The following is a 22,699-nucleotide window of genomic DNA, read 5'->3' as shown; positions in this document are numbered from 1 at the left end:
TGCCTGTTATAAATAGACACTGGCTGAGCTTCAAGGGTGAGAGAAGTAGGCCAAAAGTTCCAGAAAAATATAATGCTCCATATAAGAAGGTCTGGAGTACAGCTCATTAACAGGGGACTACTGAGGCAGTTGGCCTCAGAAGAAAGGAATCCAAGGTCTTGTCTGATACAACCTGTAGCTAACACCTGGGGAACATTTCTGGCTGGTCACATCATGGATATGCCATTCGGTTTTTAAACATCATATATGAATATACGCAAATCAAACATTTAGAAAAAAGTCTTTTCTGAATGTCTCTTTCCATCTGCAGACAAAGAAAACTGCCATCTGGAGTTGCAACGTCAGCTGGCTCCACATATTTTCAGGGAGGAGGAGGAGGTAACACGCCGAGCACTATGTTGTGTGCTCCATTTGAACCCCTTCCCTTGATTCTAACAGCCCAAGCTCTTTCTACTACATTACGTGGCATCTATTTCCTCTGCAGCCTCTAAAACGAGTGCCCTACACACAGTAGGCTCTTCGTATGTGCTTTTCCTGAAGCTGACCCTGCTGCTTATGGTTTTGAGAGGCTGAAAGTTAGCAGTGAGGAAAGCCATCATGGCTATAATATGATACGTTTCATTGGCATAGAGTCCTACAATCTCCAAGACAACTTTCTGAGTCTTTGTTTCTCTTATGTTCATGGCAAACCCACTATCAAGGAGACAGAGATTCAGAGAGTTTAAGAAACTTGCTGAAGGCCACACATCTACTGAAGGTCTCACCTCAAGTTCAAATATGCAGACTTGGAGTTCTAATGCAATGATCAATCCATTATATGACACTCCAGCCACCCCACAGCATTGCACTAGGCACTTTTATCAGGACCTCTTAGACAAGACAGTGTCACTGGCCATGTGGAACTTGTGCTGTGAAGATACCACATCATATTGTTCTGGTTAAACCAAGTTGTTACCAACTTCCAAGGAAATGGGCTCAAAAGCAACTCATAGGAAACTGTTTCTAATAATATAGAAATAGTAACCTAATCTTGTTTATGATAGTGTTTTCTTCCCATTCCAGACTAGGTGTGGTATAGATTATAATAAGATAAATGTGCTGAATGTGTTCTGTTGGCCCCTAAACATCCACTTTCTATCCTTCTTTACCCTGCTCTATGCCCCCAAGATGCTATGTAGGCCCCTTTCCCTCTGGTTTCCAAGTGGGTTCAGCAAATGGGAGGTGCCAGAAGGCCCTGGAGAGTGGGTGGGGAAGTGGACTTTTCATGCCCTGATCCCCACCCTGCTGGGCCAACACTGGTTGGCTGCATCTCTCTATCTAAGGTGACACTTGCTACTAAGTGGCTCTCTCCTTCTGGCCACATAGTTGTATGGTCATGTCATTCCCCTGCCCTGTTATCCTGTTGAGTTCCCTACATCCTGCCCCGCCTTTGTAAGAGGCCTTTTATTAAACTGTCCTCCACGGGCACCTGGGTGACTCAGCTAGCTGGTTAAGTGTCTGACTCTTGATTTTGGCTCAGGTCATGATCTCACGGTTCATGGGATCAAGCCCCACCTCTGGCTCTGTGCTGACAGCATGGAGCCTGCTTGAGATTTTCTCTCCCTCTCTCTCTCTCTGCCCTCCCCTGCTCTCTCTCTCCCTCTCTCTCAAAATAAATTTAAAAAGTAAATTAACTTAAAAAATAAATTGAGACAGAGAGAGACAGAGCATGAATGGGGGAGGGGCAGAGAGAGAGGGAGACACAGAATCGGAAGCAGGCTCCAGGCTCCGAGCCATCAGCCCAGAGCCCGACGCGGGGCTCGAACTCACGGACCGCGAGATCGTGACCTGAGCCAAAGTCGGACGCTTAACCGACTGAGCCACCCAGGCACCCCAAACAAACTGTCTTGAGTGTGCCATCAGTTTCCTCCTAGGACCTCAACTGATGCAGTAAATAAGGAAATAATATTGTTGATGCAGTCTTTGTAGGAAAAACTATGTAAAGTTCCTAAGGTCCTCCTAAGAGGATGAAAAATTCTGACCACTTTAGATCTGGCTCTCTTCTACTTTCTCTTCCTCTTTGCTAGACCTCACCAAACAGGAAGTAGGTCAGATATTGTGCCTCAGGGACCTATCAGCAGAGCTCCAAACCTGGCCCACAAGATCTCAGAGTAGCTACCTACTGCCTCCACATCTGGCTGGTAATTTCAAACACTTTGCACTCAGCCTTGTGCCCACTCACACCAGATTATGGCAGCCTTCATGACCTGGCCATCCCCAGGGACAGCAGGCCTATGACAATAGCTCCTCCTCCCAGAAAGGCCAACAGAACCTACTTATCTGCTGGCTCTGACAGATGGATCCCAGAGTTTATCAGACCAAATGATTTTATTTCCCTCAATGCATCTATGTGCATGAGAGCAGTCAATGAATTAATTGTATTAGGAAACCTACCAAGCTGAAGACAATTGCTTATGACAAGGACTAGAAAGGTGCTGAAAGACAGAAGGCAAGCAAACCTCAGAGGCATCTTCGGAAGTGGACAATTATGATCCATTAAGCCTAGTTAAGGAACTGAAATTTTTGAGGAGGAAACATCTGGAACTGCCTGGAATGCAAAGGAACCAGGAGGAACCACTGTTTGGGCTTGTAGAGAGCAGCCCAGACAAATGGGATTCCGTGTTAGGCAAGAATTGCAAAATTAATACATGAAAGGGACAGCATTGAGGCAGTGCATCTGGTGTTAAGTGAAGCGTTTTAATACAATGGCTCCTGGTTTTGCTCTTGAAATATTAATTGAAATTGGGATGAGTATGAGGGCTGTCACATGAATAGAAAACTGGCAGAAAGATCATAAATACTGGCTAAGCTGAGCCAAGGCAACAGAACATGGCAATAGAAAGGGAAGTGAAAATGCTGCCTAATTCCCAGCCATGAACCCTGTGGATGCTTACTAAATATTAATTGAGAATAATGAACTATACTAGAGGATGGTAAATTAGTGTGAGACAGGCTGCTGAAATACAGCTAATATATATGTACAGTTGATATAGCATACACTGAAAAATGAGAAGAAAGGAAATCAAAATGATTTAGCTGTGTGATGTACCAGGAAGCGTGGGTAAGAGGATGGGGGAGGGATGGCAAGAGGGACAAGAGGAAAGTTAAGACAATAATTCAGGATCACAATAGAGCTTTCTTAGGGTCTCGGCAATTCCTCAAGTATAAGCCAGGCACCTTTGAGTCATACTCTATTCTTTTAAGACATTGTGGTTTTCTCAATAAACTTCTTCTTTAGGGACCTCAGGGACACCACAGATTAAATTTGGACCAATTTCATGGATGGAGATAAAGCTGTCCTCCTTGGGAAAGCCCTCTCTGATCAATACAGTCAGAAGAGCAAACTCCTTCCTAAATCCCATCACTCTTGTTTGCACCACTGTATACCTCCTGGTATTACTATGATTTGTATATATGTGACTATATTTTGTAAAGCTTCGTAAAATGGAAATCATGCTTTGCATTTCTAATTGAGTGCTAAGAAATAGCACTTCACAGTGCTAAGTGACCTTAGTAGGTGCTCAGTTCCAGTGCTGATCAATTAGGAACACTACAGAGGAAAACACGCACCTGTCAGGGAGAACACGCCTACTGGGTTGGAAGACCAGCTTCTAAGGAGATCGATAAAAGCTCTACCTCTTGTTATGGACAAAACACTAGAGAATCTGCCACGGGAACAATCTTAGGCTGCCAGAGGAGGATACAGAAACCTCAGTTGCCATGGAAACTTGTATGATCTGATGACTCCCATTGTTGAAATATGGTGAAACACCAGGAGAATGACAAGCAGATCCCTGAGCTCTAAGAAAACACAGAACACTCCAAGCAAATGTCGCTGCTTATTTGTACCTATTTCTTACAACGCAGTATCATTTTATCATAAATAACAGAGCATTTACAAAGGGCTTTCAAAATGTTTCCAGTTCCTATCTTGATTAAGTGATCTCTGAGACCCCAAGTATGTATAGGTCTATGTCTGCAGCAGGCAGACAGCACTCACTGCAGCAGGTGAGTACAGGTGATGGAGCCAGGTGTTTCTGAGATCCTGCTTTGTGACCTGGGTAAGGTCAGCCATCTGTGTGCAGGTCTTATGGACCAGGCTTGCTAGACTAATGACAGAGGAAGCTACCTAATCACTCTTGGGTCACAGATACCTTTGAGAATATGATTATAGCTATGGACTCCCTCCCTATAAAAAAGTGTACATATGCACATACATATAAAATTTAATACAATGCATTTCAGAGAATTCAAAACCCCTGGAGCCTTTTCATAAAGTTGCCCAATCAAGCACCTTGGAACTCAAGACGGTCGAGGTATCATGTTAAAAATCTCTGATGTAAAACAAAAGTCTTTATACACACACTGGAATCATCCTTGGTAAAACTGAAAAGGTTGTCGTCCACCCTCCCAAACGTTTGATCCAGCGCTCAGTGCCTCCCTCCTCCAGGTAGTGCCCCCTTACTCCATATCCATACCTCCTGATAGTGTGTACTGAGTTCACAAATGGCCACTAACTTGTGAGTTCACTCATTCATTCACTCATTCATTCATCCATTCATTCATTGCGCAGCATGTTTTTCATGTGTCCAACTTGAGGGACCCAAATGTGAGTATGACAGGGCTCATGTCCTCTAGGACCTTACAATTCAGCTCAGTCAGGCCTGATTTTGCTTTCCAGGGGATACTGGGCAATGTCTGGAGACAGTTTTGGTTGTCACAGTTGGGGGAAAGGTGCTATTAGCATCCAGTGGATAGAAGCCAGGGGTGCTGCTAATATCCTACAATGCACAGAACACCCTCAACTTCGCAACAAAGAAATACAGCATTCAAAATGTCAAATACACTGAGAAACCTCAATTTATGACAGACAGGCATGTGACAAAATGTTGAACGCAGTGATAAAGACCAGAGGTAAACATTATAGCAGCTCAGGAAAGGGCATTTTAATAAAAACTTTGGAATATAGGATTATGGCAACAGACTGCCTTACTTTCAATGACAAGAGGAAGGAAGAAGGGAAGAGAAGCCATTCAGGGTAAGCCATCACCATACTGAAGGGAGTCATTCCTCTGTGTAACACCAGAGAAGGGGGCATCAATTTCAACTGGTGGGCAAGCAAATGGCATTTTGGGGGGAATTCCCTCAGGGGAAATGATGTTGGCACTCTACCCACCCCCATCACTCAGGGGCTCACCCAAAAGAATGTGCAGCCATGTGATCAGTTCATCACTCAAGTTATAAAAACTGTTGCATACTGCGTGACAGCTATACTTTGGATGCACCTTGTAATCCATAATTCCTCCCTACTCTACTCCCAATCCACTCTATATCTCCATCTAGTACATGTATACACCACAATGAGTCCCCAGGTGGGTAAAAACACAAAGTTATAGATACGATATATTATAGAGAGATTTTATATATATAAACACTATCATAAACTTTAATCTCTGTGGAAGCTGGTTCCAAGACTTGGTTAATCAGAAAAGGCACAAGACCAGAAGTCAGACCTAGACTGAGTTCCAACATATGCATTCTTTATTCTTTGTATCTCCCTCCCAACCTCCAACCCTTTGACAACTGTTTTAGTAAAATCAGGCCTGGTCTGTCTCATCAGCAGGGAGAGATATGGGAGATGTGCTGATATACCTGTATACTTCTAGCCTGTTGAAGCTGGGGCTGTTTACAATTGGAAGCACAATGCAAGGAGCTCCCAGTCACTGCCATACACTCCCAGTCACTGCTTCTGAGCTGCTACCTGTGGAGTGACAGCATGATCTGGAGGCAGCCACAACGGAGTTGAAATCCCAAGTCTACCACACATCAGTTCTATAGCCCTGAGGAAGTTCCTTAACCTGTTAAGTTTCAGAAGTTTTATTCATAAAATAGGAATAATTAAGGGTCGTCATTAGTGAATGACAATTTCCATCTTAAGCACTGAGCAGAGTGTCCTGGCACATAGTAAGCCTCAGTAAATTTCAGCTATTATCACCAAGGGAAGAGAGCCATCCTGGTTCATACTCAGTGCATGGTCACTGCCTGAACATGCTAAGCTGTCTGCTAAAGTGGCTTGGAGGGTAGACTTTACCATCATCCTTGTGCAGGAGCCATGCTAATATTCTCCGTATCACTCCAATTTTTAGTATATGTGTTGCTGAAGCAAGCACAAAGATTTTTTTTTTTTATCTTTAAGTAATCTCTACACCCAATGTGGGGCTTGAACTCACAACCTGAGAGTCACATGCTCCACTGACTGAGTCAGCCAGGCACCCCAGTAGACTTTACCAGTCCCCACTGCCAACATACTCTATGTCCACTGCTTAGGTATATTCTGTTTCTGCTCCTTTGTCCTGCCTTCCACTCAGATTATTTTCAACAGCAATATTGCTCATATCTCCAGCCTCCCTCCCAGCACTGTTCTTGGTGGGTTCTGATATTTTCCTGCTCATCTGGGGCCCCTTTAAGACCCTTAGCAACCAGTTATTTTGGTCTGTGCCTACCTGGCCAAGCCTCCCTGTCTTTTCCCAGCCCATTTGCACCAAATCAATCCATAGCCCCCAGGTGTCTGTGCTGCTGGAGAGAGCTGGTCAGGACATTCCTCCAGCATGTTCTTGACCTACCATGATAGGCTCAGCTAGGCTGCAAGGCAGATTCATTAGGTATTCACTTAAGCATTTGACACTTTTCTCATTCCACCATTGCCTACTGTCAAAGGGGAGCAGTCAAAGATTCAGCACAACATTTTGGGAAGGTAGCTAACCCAGGCCAAAGCCAGTCTGTTCCCCACCTATTGCTTCTTCCCAAAAATGAGCTTTGGCTGGATCCTCAGCACCACACCTTCCCACCCACACCTGGATCCAGAGCATGGTCTCTGTTCTTCTTGGGATATCCAGGAGACAGCTAAGATAACAGCCCTGTTGGGGGGGATAATGTAGCTGAGGAATAAAAACCTCCCTCTTATTTATTGACCTTCCTCCACTTGATGCTCACTTGAAAAATTTCAAACAATCTTGATATCAGAGCACAAAGGTCAGGCTTCCTGGAGGGCAAGCTGACCTTTGCCCAGTGGTGAGAGGCACTGAGTAAACCATATTTCACATAGGCTTCCATTAGTAGAAGGGGTCACAGGTAGCTGGGATTTGAGTAGCTGGAAACCTCTAGCAACCTAGTGATTTGTGCTCTGTATAGCATTGCTATGGTGAGAGGTAGCTCAAACATAGCACCAAGAGTCAAGAAAGCTACAGGCATGCCAGGAACACTACGAAAACACAGTCTTGGTTAGTATTCACAAGCCACTGGCTATACTGAGCAACACTAATAATGCCCCTCTTTTGCATTTAGAAAAAGTCTCAGTGAGTTTTGAGCTTTCTAAAATAGTTACCTTTGCCCAAATTCATGTACTTGGGTATATATATCATTGTTTGACTTCCTAAACCTGCTCCTTTGCCTGTCTCAGCATATTGTGCATCGTGAGGGTAAACACAGGTCACTACTCAGAAAGTCAGCACCCAGGAAAAGTGAACTAGACCTTCAAGTTTCCTATTTACCATGTACAAATATCCTTTAGAATCCAGGCTGCTGCCCTCACAAATAAAGTTTCATTGGAACATAAGTCATGTCCATTTATTCACGTATTGTCTGTGGCTGCTTTCCTGCTCCAGCAGCAGAGTTGAGTAGTTGTGGCTGCTCATAGGCCTGTAAAACCTAAAAGATTTACTATCTGGATTTTCAAAGTTTGCTGAACCCTGCTTTGGAATTACTTCCGGTCACTGAACAGGGGTGAAATAACTGAAGATAAAACAGTAGAAATCTACATTTGTGTATTTGTCAGAATTTGTCCCTCTGTAAATATAAATATACATATAAATATAGATTTATTATAAGGGATGGACTTGTAATTATAGAGGCTGAGAAGCCCCATGATATTCTGTCTGCAAGCTGGTAACCCAGGACACCCAGCGCTGTAGCCCCAGTCCCAACCTGAAGTCCTGAGAACCAAGGTAACTAATGGTGCAAGTTCCAGCCTAACTCCAAAGTCCTAAGAAGAAGGAGTGCTAGTTTACAAGCACAGAAGAAGATGGATGTCTCAGCTCATGCAAATGGCAGGTATGACCTTTCTCTGCCTTTGTGTCCTACTCAGGTCTTCAGTCAATCACATGATGAGGGCAAACTTCTTTACTGGATCTACTGATGCAAATGCTAATCCCTTCTGGAAACACCCTCACAGACATGCCCAGGAGTAATGTTTTGCCAGGTATGGAGGCATCCTTGAGCCTAGTCAATTTGACTAGGAAAAGCCAATTCAGCAATGACATGAGTTATTACCAGAGGGTATGGGACAATATCCTTGGGTTGCCCCTTTTTTCTCTGCTCACCCACCAAACTGTCCCCATTGTTTTAGTTGTAGTACATGTGCTACTGAAGCAAGCTCTCGAATCACCTCAGTGCACATTCTACCCCCAGCTTCTTCATGGTGCTCCTTACACACTCCCCCCATGACTTGGTGCCTCTCACAGTCAGTGCCATGCCATTCACCTCCTCCATGTTCTATCATTTTTTCTGCTTATTAGGTTGGCTTCCAAAAACAAACTATTGCCTTGTATCAGTCAGGGGTTCTGCACGAAAATGATGGCACACACAAAGTATCTAATTGAGATTTGGGTAAAGGACCTATGCAATAACGTGTGGGCAGACTTAAAGCAAACCAACATGAGATGGACTGGCAACATCCAAGAGTTATTACTACCAAGAACCCTGAAGGGACATGGGAAGAGGAAAGGTGCCAGAACACAGAGAGAACTGTGGTTTTGTGGGAGAGGGTTGCTCAACAGAAGCTGTGACCTTAGACAGAGTGGTCCAATCACTGTGGTCCAGGACCAGATGAGGACAGAACAGGAAAGCAATGATCTTGATCTCTCTCCCCGCCTGACCTCTGATCTCCTGCTAGTTACCCCTGTTGGCCAAAGCTAACTAGATGCCAGAAGACATAGGAGCCTATTGACAAGATCTGTGTGATACATCCTCCAGGGGTGCACAGCCAGGTAGAGAAGGATGGAGTAGAAATGGTGACTATCCAGCATATCCCATAGCTACTAAAAAGTCTCAAATATAAAACAGGTTTTCCATGATGCTTGTTGGCTGACTTAATATGTGCCTGTGGAAGGCTGAATTACTCTAATGGTTCTGATACAAGCCATCGAGAGGCTAAAGGATGAACTGAAGGACTTGTGTGGGGCCTTTCCTGCACTTATGAATTTATCAAAACCACACTGTTTTCAGAGCTGAGGATCTAGTGTGGCCAATGTTTTCACTTCCTTCTGGTAGGGGGAAAAAGGAACAGGGTACCATGAAAGAATTTTCCATTCATAAAAGAAACCTACTCCCATCCATGCTGAAAAGCAAAAAGTAATTTTTCCTCAAATTAAAAGAGAATTTTTTCTATTTATATGTGAGATGGTAAAAAAGATAATTCACTCCCAGCCTTCTCATCAGCTAAATGCTATCACAGCCACAAGTACCAAATAGCTGTACAGACAGCCTGGGGATGATTCTTACAAATAAAAAGGCACAGTGTGAAATGCTGACTTTTTCTGATCAAAAAGCATCCTGGGGTGGGCTGAACAGCTGTGGGTCAAGAAGAGGCCTCGATTTCTGGGGTGATTTTTATTGCTATCACAGAGAAGACTGTACTCGCCGTGAACATGCGGCTACTCGATGCACCCCTCCCGGTGAAGGCAAACTTGCAGTCACTTGTCTTTCTCTCAGGGTATGTACCCCCCACCTTGAAACATATTTTTCATTTCAGTTTCACTTACCTGTCACTTTCTTCTTAAAAAGAGTGATTTATCAAGTAAAAAATCAACATCAAAGAGCACTTCAACGTTGCCAGGGTACACACACAGACACACGCAAAAGCATACACACTCAAACCCTCCCGTGTCCTGTCCTGAAAGCAAAATGATGACTAAAGACCACCAAGGACTATCCCCCAATTGGAGCTTTTTTCAGCATCAGGTCTGTGGGTTTCTTCACGCTGCGGTTCCTCCAGCCTACAAATTTAAAAGCTGTTGCAAGGGAGCTATAATTTCTACTCAACACTTCATGATTTGATTATGTAAAATAAAAAGTATAATGAAGTTAATAGCACCTTATTCTTGCAGTACATTATGAGGAATATTTTTTTTTCCCTGCAAAATGTGGAAATGGAAATTACCTCTGGGCCTTCTAACTCTCAAAAATGTGGGTCATAATGGTTACTGAGGTGGAATTTCAAGACTTAAGATTTAGTATATTTCTCTTTCCTCTCTTCAGTTTTCCGAAGGGACATCTTCTCTTACTGGGATTTTATGCAGTAAAATGCACAGACGTGGAGTGACGGGCAGGAGACCCACATTGTATGCTGGTTGTGGAACCTCAAGAAGAACATTTAATCTCACTGAGTCATAACCTTGTCTGCCAAGTGAGGAGACTGGATAACCCGGCCCCAGGTTAGCACTCTAGGATTTTTAAAAAAATAACATCAAGTGAAATAAGGTAACCCTTCCTTGGGAAAGAAGTGTAGTATAGGATACCAGGTGCTTCTTTTCCCTTGTATTTTCCAGCAACCCTTATCCAGAATCATCACGCTGTGCTTCTTTCCTAATTATTTGTGTGGTTTCAACATGGAGCCAAAGAGGAGGACAATGTCTTGGGTTCAAGTCCTTTACAGCCAGTCAGCTTTGACCTCATCCCTGTCTACCTCTCCTCCTGATGGCTGCAATAGAATCCACTCAAGGGACTTTCAATGGGTCTCAACCTCGAAGCCCCAACTCAAAACGAGCACTCTTGCTGTCACTGCCTCAGTATCTTATAGGAAGAAAGAAGAGAACACTCAAACAGAAGGCAAATTTACAGTCACATGGCCTAAACTGTATACTGTTGAGTAGCATTTGAGGACTCCCATATACCAGACCACATAGTCAAAAGAGAGCACACTCTTTCAGGATTTTCCCAATTATCCCACATGCAGATGTGACACTTAATCTGCCTCCAGGAAACAAGGAAGATCCTTCACTGGTGTAAAAAAAATCTCCTAAGCGTCACTTGGATTTAATGGGATTACGCTTCTCAGGTGGTGCCAAGCAACGCGTTCTTATTTTTCCAGTGTGCTTTTATGCTGGAAATCAGAAATTGGATCTTCAGGCCCCATAAGACTCAGGGTAGAGCCATATGCCAAGGGGAACCCAAGCTTGTCTTTGGGCTTTCAGCTAGCACTGGTACTATGACAGGCTTTGATTTATGCTCACAATCAAGCCTGTCCCTGAGCAAAATTTAAATGTGGACAACGATTTCATTAATGATGTTTCCCCTTTCTCTGACTTGCAGGTACCCAACCCCCTCAGGATAATTCACTACTTTGTCCCTCCCTGCCCCAACCCAGCACTCCGTTGTGCTCTGAATCCTTTTGTTCACTAATTCCCTCAACAAAATGTTGCTCAGCTGCTTGACATTTGGGAAAAAACCAAGACCTCTTATTAATGAGGGCTACTACGAATTACTGAAAGACAATAGCTTTGCATGCTTGCATTTATAGAATCTTTGCATATTCTCTGGGACTGAAGGCAGAATTGAGGACTGTAGGGACTAATCAGCAAGGATATTTTGGGGTTAAGAGAACCTTTCCTGTGCTGCTCATATTATAATATATGGGCATCTCAGTCCTCTGCTTAGGTATATGACAGACCCTGTAGGCAGGTTAATCGGTAAAAAGTGTTTTCTTTGGAAAAGGAGAGGCTGAGAAATTATCTTTTCATCTTAAGTTCCCCCCAGAAACTATCCCCCAGGGAATATACATATAAGCACACACACACACACAATTTTCATCACATTCTACCCACAGGTAGAAAGACTCAAGAGATGAGAAGAGGGCACATATATTTGGAGGAGAACCTAAAATGCTACAAAATTTCTTAGTCTCTGAATGTAGGCTGGTAGGTGCATAACCCACAGAGACACAGAAATTGATTCTAAGAACAAGAGAGGAAGTAGACACAAAAGTGTCACGTAATCCTCTTCCCCATTCCTGGAAACTCACATCTAGGAATAGTTTGTGACATTAAGCCTCAGAAATTATGAGTAAATAGCTACTCTATACACTGGCAGAGCAAGACCTACAGCAGCAAAGTCAGAAAAGTGCAACTCCTAAATCAATTCAACAAATATTTGATTGGATGCCTACTCAGACCCAGACACCAGGCCAAGTCCTGGGAGCACACAAATGAATAAAACACATCCCTCCACAGCATGCAAAAGAAGATGCTGAGCTAAATGTCTATTTTGGTAGATAAGCAAAAGATAAAGGAGTGACTTGTCTGATTTCTTACACTGTTCATATGCATTAGGGAACAGAAGAGGGAGATACACCTCTGAGCCAAGCAACTGTGAAAGAGCGGCCAACTTTCAGAAATCAGTGACTTTGTCTCTTTCCTTGCACGAACCAGATTCTCATACACGAAGGCAAACACAACTAGGTTGTTAATGACACTTATTGGCATTAACACTTTTGCAAAGAAAGTTCATAAACAATTGAACCAGGGTACGTACCTAAGAAGATCTTAGAGACGCTTCGCTCTTCCATATTTGAAGCTCTATTGAATTCTTGTTCAACTTATCCCCAAAATTAAGATAAATGGGTGATGGAACAACTATATATAGGCTTGGCATTTGGCATCAGCTTTACAGTAGTGTTTTTGTATAGGTTAAAGTCTACTTCAGCTGGAATTAATGTAATTATATATAATGTTGACAGATTATGACATTTGCCTATTAAGACACTATACAAACATTCCAATTATTTGCTGGCTTTTGACTTTGTAAAAACTAAATGAAACAAAATCCCAGGGGATATGGCTAATGGGGTAACTGGAATAGAAGTTTCAAAAGCACAGTGTTCAGGAAATAACAGTCAAAGAATAATGCATTTTAAGCCAAAACATATAGAGCGGTAAATGAATATTTAGTACTTACCACAAGACTGCTGTCTAGAGACAGCCTTTTTCCAAAGTCCCTTTTCTCAAGCTGTCTCTTTCCCTCCATGGGTGAAGTTATTTATTTTCCTTTGTGATTTATAAGAATTCCCCTTCTGTTTCCAGGGTCACTGTAAAAAGTGAGCATGTGTTTTACCATCCGAGTGAACAGTGTTTAGACCCTTGTTTTTAGCTTTCTAACCAGAAACAAGTGTTGAAGCCAAAATACCCAGACCCAAATCATAAGTACAGAACTGGGCTCTCTCAACTCAACAGACCTCTCCGTGTTGCAAACGTCAGAGTCATCTTTATGGAGGCCCCTGTGTTTTTACAGGTCTTGCTAATGGCGCTGGGGAATGGGTTTGCAGGTTGAATCAGCAGACTGTGGAAAAAAGCAAACAGTCCGTTTCATGCCACGCTTGCTCCACACTCGTCTTCCCTCTATCAGCCAGAATCAATCTGTTACTGTGCACATAGATGCAGTCTGCAAATTCCATGAGATCAAACTGACAAAACCAGACTCCATAACCAAGAGCTGCTGAGCCCAAGGCCCGAGGAGGAGAAACTGAAACCTGAACATGATTGTTAACACTTCCTCATAAAACATTTAAACATATTGGGGGAACACTATAAGATGCATTCTCTTTAGGACAGGTGGATTCCAAATGGATGGTGGAGGATATGTTATGGTCAATGAGTATTTGAATGTCCACTGCATTTTACCATACCAGATATGGTTAATCCCTGTACTCCACTGTGGTTGCTAGTTTTAGAATGAATAAGTGTCCCGGTTAGTAAGAATAGATCATGTTTATCGAGCACTAGCTTGCAGTTTCACCAACATATAAATGGGAGGAAGTAAAAGAAATAGGTTTTAGTCCAGGCTCTCCTACCCATTAACCAAGGTATCTTGGACAAGCCATTCAGCCCTCTAAAACTCACCTTTCTAAAATGAGAAAACAATTAATGTTGGTGATCAAACGATATATGTAAAATGATTTAAAGGCAATAAACTACAATTTACATGTAAGTTATAATTATGCACACATTAAATTAAAAACAAGTTACCCTTAAATACTAACTTAACATAATTTGTCTTTGATGATTGAGAAGGCACTTGGAGGTACAGAAATTGCTCATAATTGACACAAAACATAAAGCCGTTGTACTGCTATTGTAGAAAAACTGAACTTTATAAAATACCAAAACAATCAGTTTTTGATAAAATTGAAAAGAAATATGTTCCACAGCACTCCCAATTGCTCCAAATCTAATGAGGATGTAACAGACCTGACCTCACAGCCCACAGCACATGGTCTCCTTCTCCTTGTTTCCCTCACCAGGAGGAGGGCTGGGACAGCTGTGACCCAGACGGCATATGTCCAAATGATGGTCTGTTGTAGGAAACTGATGGACTGCCTTCCGGGACATAGGCTCTCTCCTCCATCTTCCACCTCTCACTTTAGGAAAACCAATTTCAATTCATTACTTGTCCACTCAGAAACTCTTAGGGGGCACCTGGGTGGCTCAGTTGGTTAAGCCTCTGACTCTTGGTTGTGGCACAGGTCACGATCTCGCAGTTTCCTGAGTTCGAGCCCTGCATTGGGCTCTGTGCAGGCAGTGTGGAGCCTGCTTGGGATTCTGATTCTCTCTCTCTCTCTTTCTCTCTCTCTCTCTCTCTCTATTCCCCCTCTCTCCCCCTCTCCCCCTCTGCCCCTTCCCCACTCATGCTGTCTCTGTCTCTCTCAAAATAAATGAATAAAACTTAAAAAAGAAACTCCTAGAAGTCCATTGTGAGTTCAAGATATAAAAGCAAAATTTTCAACATCATGTTCGAGGTCTACTTCCTGCCAACTAGTCTCTTACAGTCCTTGAACACACAAGGCACATCCCCAAGACCATGCTTTAGATCACACCCTTCACCTCCCCTGGGTCTAATTCTCCCCTTGCTCCAGTGCCTGGCTCACATCCCATCTCCTTCACGTGACCTTCCTGGTCACCCTACTTAGCAAAGACTTTTCTCCCAAGTTCCGTAGGGGTCCTTAGGGACTTACCTTATTAACTACCATCATCACCTAGCATGGTTTAAATATAGGAAGCTCTTATTTTTTGCTACTGGGTAGCACCTAGTAGTTAAAAATAAACTCTTGGCAGCATTTTCCACAACAAAGTTAGTTGCATGCTATTACTATAGGCAAAACTATTAGCCAAGTGAAATGCATTCTAAGGGCTTGCCCTTCCTATTTTCAGCTGTTCCCATCCACTTTGCACCACCCACCAGCACCACCTCACCTCACTGGTAGCTCAGAATACTCTCTGTAATGATGGATCCTGCTACAGAGACTACTCAGGGCCTGAGATCTGTCCATCAAAAACATAACCTCCTAAGTCATTTACTTGTTGTCATTTTTTGTATGTTTCTTGCCATCCTAAGTCTTATTCCAAAGAGCCCTGGTATTTGATAGGTCACGATAGATAATCCTTTGGCATTTAGCATGTATTTATTAAATGCCTAATGTATGAAGAACCCAGTACTTAGGTGTTGGTGACATTGCCATGTATAAGGGAGATTAGGTTCCTGCCTTCATGGAACTTCGTGGAAGATACAGAAAATAAATAAGCAAACAAACAACTCCAAAACATGATAGGTACCTGCTACAAAGAAAATAACCCTCAGTAGGCACTATTACAGCGTGTCAAGCATGTGGAATCGGAGCACATTTTAGACAGAATGGTAAAAATAGAAGCCAGCCATATAAAAATCCAGGTAAAGAGCATTCTAGAAAGAGGGACCAGTCTTTTTTCACTGACAAAGAGCTGGAGAAAGGTTTGTGTGCCCCCGGAATAGGGGATCAGTTTTTTTAGGAATGAAGGAAGCTGGGAAGACAATGTGTGAGAGAAGTTCTACGATGTAAGCAACAATTCTATCACACAGAGTCTTAGAGGTCAAGGTAACTTGTTTGTTCTGAACACAACACTTAATCTTAAGGTTTGATTACTCCTTACTAGCGGATAACATTAAACAAACTATTTAATCTATATAGGTTTCAATTGATTAATCTATAAAATGGCATTAATAATAGGACCTTCTTCATAGTGGGGTTGTGATGATTAATGAGATGATCCATTTAAAGAGTTTTACCAGTACCTGGCACACAGTAGGTAAGAGTTAAATATTAGATATATTGATTATCTTTCTGGGAAATGTGATTAAACTTTCACAAGCAATGCTAGTAACTGGATTTTATGCTCCATAATAGGTTGTCGGGATGGTCATTTTGGGAAACAGATCTTTTCGACAGTGGTTTAACCTGATCAATTTCTTTTTGTACTTTACACTGCCAATTATATAGGCAGAGATTGACCTTCAAAACAGTTAGCAACTTATAAGGCACAGGGATGGGCCAGTCAGAAGGCACAGTCAATGGCAACAAGGACTACAGCTTTAGCAGTGTGTCCTAGCCAGTTACCATCCTAAATGTATATGCTACCCCTATCCCAAGAACTTGAAAACTCACAAATTATACCATAAAGCAATCACAGAAAGGATCAAAGTAAAGTTATCCAAAAGGATCAAAGCAAGACCACTCCAGAAACAAAATGGCAACCAGGATGTGTCAATATGAAAAGGGGAGGGGTCCACAAAGGAAAAGTCAGAAAGGCTGACACACTCTGTCTCCAGCACTGTCGGCAAAAGAGAGTGCCCACATTGACATATACCCAGCAAAGACCACAAGTCTAGAGGGAAAAGGAGTATGTCAGATGCCAGACACTTTGATACTACACTGGCCACTTGTATCATCCAACAAACCTCCTTGCTCAGAGAACACTGCCATAAAGCAATCTTCTAATTTTATTTGATTCCCAAGTAATTTTACTTATCGAAGAAGAATGGGATGACCAGCAAATACAAGGAGCCAATCTTTTGGAAATCTACATTTTTAATATGAATTTGCAATTCAGCCTCTGACTCTTTATATTCATCATTTACAATTTGCTTAGTGTATTAGCTTGAGTTGCCATAAGAGAATATCAGACTCATTGGCTTAAATGATAGACATTAATTTTCTCACAGTTCCGGAAACTGGAAGTTCAAGATCAAGGTGCTGGCAGCGTGGGTTTCCGGTGAGACATCTCTCCTTAGCTTGCATTTGGTCACCTTCTGTGTCCTCACATGACCTTTTCTTTTGCACACATGCTTCTGTGCCTCTTTCTTTTCTTTTTTTTATAAGGACATCAATCCTATATGGTGAGGCCCCCACTCTTAAGACTTAATTTAACCTTAATTACCTCCTAAAAGGCCCTATCTCCAAATATAGTCACTTTGGTGGACAGGGCTTCAACATGAATTTTCAGGGGTTACATCTCAGTCCATAAAAAGTTTCAGTCAGATGCCCAAGTCTGATCACATCTCAGCATGCTAATAATCAAATTTCTGAATCTAAAACCGGACATAAAACCCCAGGTATCAGTGGCTACCCCCAGACCCTGTCTCTCTCTGCTGGTTAATTCACTGTTGGATTTCACCATCACTACTACCCTTTGCCTTTCCCTGCTAGACTCTTCCCTATATTGTGGGTCTACAAGGTGCAAACATTATCAAGACTTCTTAGTCAGTTGGCCAACTTGGATTCTGCCAAGAGGAGGCAGTGAGAGATCAGGAAGCAACTGGAAACAAAAAGCCCTCTGCTTCCGGCTGCAGATGAGCGGCATCAATAGCAGGTGACTACACAATCCAGTAACTTCTGTGATTCCTCCAACAAGCTCAGTGTAAGAAAAAGCAGTAGCAGCTTTCCCCGTCTTTGAGTATCACCAAATTCTGCCTTTTGCTCCTCCAGCTTTTCCAACAGTTTCATTAAAAAATTCCTTGCATTGGGCCTGGGTGGCTCAGTCAGTTGGGCATCCGACTTCAGCTCAGGTCATGGTCTCGCAGTTTGTGAGTTCGAGCCCTGCGTCAGGCTCTGACAGCTCAGAGCCTAGAGCCTGCTTCAGATTCTGTGTCTCCACCTCTCTGCCCCTCCCATACTCATGCTCTGTCTCTCTCTGTCTCTCAGTAATAAATAAACATTAAAAAAATTTTTTTTAATTCCTTGCATTAACTCTCTCCCTGCTTGAAATATACAGACCAGTTTCTCCTTTCCAGGCCTGACAATAACTGATTCACACTCCATAAACATACTGCTGGACAGGCAGCCAGCCTTCCTTGGGCAACTCCTGGTCTCCTTTTTGTGAGGCTCCAGAACAATAGCATAGAATTAAAAATCTTACCAGACACTAAGTTCCTGGAGAGCAGGGACAATATTTTATGTTCCGTGTTCTCCTAGGTAGAATAATGCCTGATGCATGCAACATGGCAGACACTCAATGAGCATTTGTTGTTTGCATGAATAAATGAATAAATGAACGTTTACAGTTGTCTTTGTGAACACCTAAAGAGCAGGGAAGCAATATAACATTGCTAAAGCAAAGAACTGCTATACACATTTATAAACCTGAAATTACTTTTATAGCCAAACACACAGTTATATTCAAACCTCAAAGAAAACATTTTGTCAGTATTTTAAAACTATTATCAACCTAAAAATTACTGCTTAGGACCTGCCTCAACTAACAAAGCACCAGAACTGAGTCCTGTCCCTGCCTTTTCTGAGGTTCTAACAACTCTTGTTATAAAGAACACACATTTGCCTCCAAATGATGGGTTGGAAGCCTCTCCTTCCTTGTACTGGGAGGAAAATGGTCAAAGAGTTGAAGGAAGACAGGATATTAAGCATCTTTTTTTGACTGATGGACACTGATACTGGTCTCCCCTCCCCTCTCACATACATCACTCCCTAAGTGATGAAAATACCATTTCTTGGTATCTGTAGAATCTGTGTTGGGCTTAATAAACTCTCTTGAATTTTCCTCACAGATAGTAATGGCCTTTCAAGACTAAACAGACCCTTTAATATTCCTAAAGATGTCAGTAATTTCTTTTCTCTGCCAGACTTTATTAACCAACTGTATAATTTTCAAGGGACAGTAACCAAACACCATTAAATAAAACCACAGAGGCATATTTCTTCACATGCACATATTCATACGCATGCAGACACATTCACACACACTCGCCCATCCACTCACACTCTACTCGAGGAACTTTTCTCCGTAGCAATCCCTGCCTCTCTCATTCCCCCACTCTCCAGCCCTGCTTTGAAATTTTCATGGTAGTGCCAGAAGAAATGGAGGAAAAAAGTAGCACCAAAGGCTTTAGAAGATCTGGCTCTCAGCCCTCTTTGCCAGGTAAACTTGGGCAGGTCCCCTAATTTCTGTGAGTTCACATTTGTCTATCTCTTCTCACCACGTTACTGTGAGGTTGAAGTGAGACAACGTATGATTCAGGGTATTTTTCAATCAGCTTCATTAAGCAACAAACTGTGCAAAATAGGATTGTTTGCAGCCCCGTACACATCCAGAGAACAGAAATTGTGTCAAACTTATTGACATGTCCCCTGCAGGACCCAGCATAATAGCTCCTATATGGTATAAATCCTATAAAGAATAATTTCAGGGGGCACCTGGGTGGTTCAGTCAGTTGGGTGTCTGACTTCGGCTCAGGTCATGATATCACAGTTCATGGGTTCGAGCCCCGCGTCGGGCTCTGTGCTGACAGCTCAGAGCCTGGAGCCTGCTTCAGACTCTGTGTCTTCGTCTCTCTCTCTCTGCCCCTCCCATGCTCACATTCTGTCAATCTCTCTCTTGAAAAATAAACATTAAAAAAAAATTTTAAAGAATAATTTCAGACTTGAACATGCCAAAGACAAATCAAAAGGGAAGCAAGTTTCTTGTCCCTGACAAAGATGAAATCTTTTCATCCCACCCTGGATGCTCCTTCAAATCACCTGGGAACCTTGTAAAACACACCGATGCCCAGACTCCGTTCCAGACCACTGGAATCCCTTTTTTTTTCCCAGACAAAAATAAAGAAAAAAGTTTTATTAAATTCCAGTTAACATGCAGTACAATATTGGTTTCAAGAGTAGAACTCAGTGATTCATGACTTAGACTTAACACCCAGCGCTTATCACAAGTGCCCTTCTTAGCACCCATCTAGCCCATCTCCAACTTACCTCCCTCTGTCAAACTTTATAGTTCTCTAAGACTCTCTCTTCTCTCCCCTTCCCCTATATTCATCTGTTTCTTAACTTCCACATATGCTATCATATGGTATTTCTTAGTTATTTCACTTAACACACTCTAGCTCCATTTATGTCATGGCAAATGGGAAGATTTCATTCTTTGGCTAATACTCCATTTTATCACTTTCTTATATATACATGCCCGCACGTGCACACACATACACACACCACATCTTTATCCATTCATCAGTCAATGGACATTTGGGCTTTCTCCATACTGTGGCTATTGTTAATAATGCTGCTATAAACCTTGGGATGCATGTACCCCTTTGAATCTGTATTTTGTATCCTATAGGTAAATAATAGTGAAATTGATGGATCATAGGGTAGTTCTAATTTAGTTTTTTCAAATATTCATAGTAAAAAAAAAAACATAACTCTTAAAAATCCTTGTATGAGTTTCCAGATAAATTATTAATTGTTCTAACTAGGACTGATCAGGATGTAGTACATTTTACTGTGAGGAATTGTTTTAAAAATAGGTTAAATATTCTAGAAAATGGTGGACCCAGAGATTGAACCAAAGTAGGCTAGCTTGGAGAATGTAAATGTAGTTCAGAAAAAAAAAATGAGTATTAGGCACACCCATCTCATTGTCTTCAGTGTTCCAGATTCAGTCCCAAAGTGTTTAACTCTCAAAAGCCCGCCTCTACTAACAATATGACAATTAAGCTGAAATTAAGTATCATCAACAGGCCACATTCCCTCTGGCAGCTATGGAGGAGAATCTGCAGACCACTGGAATCTCTAGGGGAAGGGACCCCAGGCACCAGAGTATGGTGACAGCATCCTGGGTTGCTGACCACTGGTTGAAGCAGTGGTTCTCAAACTTTGCCATCTATGAGAGTCACCTGGGGAGTCATTGAGATCAAGTGAATCAGGATTACTAGGGGTGGATGCAGTCACCATGACGTTAAGTTCCCTGAATGACTCCAACCTGCAGTGCCAGTTTCAAAGGGTGAAGCTGTGCCCCCTTTCATGGCCTCCTTCCCTTTCTCAAGGGCTGAGGGACATGTAGTTGCTGGCAGAAACAACTGCTTTCTTTAGCCACAGCAACCAGCAATTCTTAACCTGAAAACACTGACCCCAAAGAAGAATGTCAGATACAAACAATTTGGATCAGCACCTTCCTCTGTATGCCCACTCTGTCCAGCTCAGTAATCACCCTGCATAAACCGGTCTTTCGCTTTGGGCAAAAACTAATGTTGACCGAAGACGGAAATATCAGATCTAGAGTCCAAATTAATGCACAAACATCTCAGAAACTCAGAGTGAGGCCACCCATTTAGAGAATGAGGGAAAGAACTTTCAATACCAAATACAAGGATGGAAGAAAATCCTGATTCAAATGCTCCCAGGCCCGCTCCTTCCTTTCTCCCCACTGTTCTCCAAACATACCTGGCTCTCATTTCTAAGTGCAAAGAGTAGGAGGGAAAAGAGGAAACTGTGAATCTGTAAGATTTGCTTAGAGCTACCAAACAGAATCTTTGAAACTCCTGTCGGCTTTGTACTGAAATCTTTTCATCCACATGCATCAAGTCTACATAAAGGAAAGAATTGGCTTGTCTTATACTTTAAATACATACACACAGCAGTTTCCTTTTAGAAGATATATTGCCTCAATACCTTTCTGCTACCGATACACCTATTTGTGAAGTACACAGGTAGGGGTGTATATACACATGCACACATGTATATATGTATATATGTGTGTGTTTGTGGGTTGCACGCTACGTGAACGTGTAGAAGTGTGCGTGCTCATGCATGTGTGAGTGTACACACTCCCAACAGAAAACCACTGTCTCCATTCTGGACAGGAGAATTAAAAAAAATACCAAATGATGGGACTTTCAACCACAAAATAACTATTTAAATCCGAACAGCACCCTGAAACTGATTTAGAAGACTGAATGCTAACAGATTTCCTGAATGTAGCCCATCCTTGCCAGATAAATTAGGGGCTGGAAACACTCTCTTCGGGATGTGACAACAGCTTTTTTCTTTGAAGTGGAGGAAAAGTTTGCATGATGATGAAAATTGGTTTTTAAAAAATGATTTCATGAGCTCATGTTTATTAAACTTCTCACCCTAGAAGCTACTCAGTAGCCTACAGCTGATAATTTAAATGCCAGAATGGAACCCTAGGAATTACTGCCTCGTGGTCTCCATAAACGGCTACCTCCAACACAGGAACTAGTGAACCCTAGTCAAGTCAGGGTCTGGAAATCTTGGCAGTTACTCAGCATGCAGCTTCAGTAAAACAGTTAAAGAATTGATACTAATTTGAATTAAGTTCCTTAGGAATGGAGGACAGGGAAAGCTCTTTGAACCCCTAAGATATCAAAAATTCAGCGATTTCCAACTCCTTACCATTTAAATATTTTTTTAAGTTGAGATATCACTCACATACCATTAAAGTTCAGCCTTTTAAAATATACAATTCCGTGTCAGCCCTTTTTATTACCAAAACTT

At 42.3% G+C, this 22,699-nt stretch overlaps 1 protein-coding gene and 1 pseudogene across 4 annotated transcripts in view; both read right to left on the bottom strand.

Moving 5' to 3' along the window:
• NCKAP5 (NCK associated protein 5) overlaps positions 1-22,699 on the bottom strand; it is a 959,339-nt gene that overhangs the window by 802,691 nt on the left and 133,949 nt on the right. For all 4 annotated transcript variants that reach the window (XM_019454167.2, XM_019454177.2, XM_019454159.2 and 1 more), the window contains exon 2: positions 13,048-13,177. In XM_019454167.2, coding sequence (XP_019309712.2) covers positions 13,048-13,116 — 69 coding nt within the window. In that variant the 5' untranslated portion in view covers positions 13,117-13,177. The remainder of the gene's footprint in view (positions 1-13,047; positions 13,178-22,699) is intronic.
• On the bottom strand, positions 6,133-6,209 carry LOC128772725 (U6 spliceosomal RNA; annotated as a pseudogene).

The sequence above is a fragment of the Panthera pardus genome, unplaced genomic scaffold (genome assembly GCF_024362965.1).
Source record: "Panthera pardus isolate Hobbes unplaced genomic scaffold, ASM2436296v1 HiC_scaffold_10, whole genome shotgun sequence".
NCBI classification, from domain to species: domain Eukaryota; kingdom Metazoa; phylum Chordata; class Mammalia; order Carnivora; family Felidae; genus Panthera; species Panthera pardus.
The sequence above is the reverse complement of the archived record's forward strand: the minus strand, read 5'-3'. Positions and strand labels throughout refer to the sequence as shown.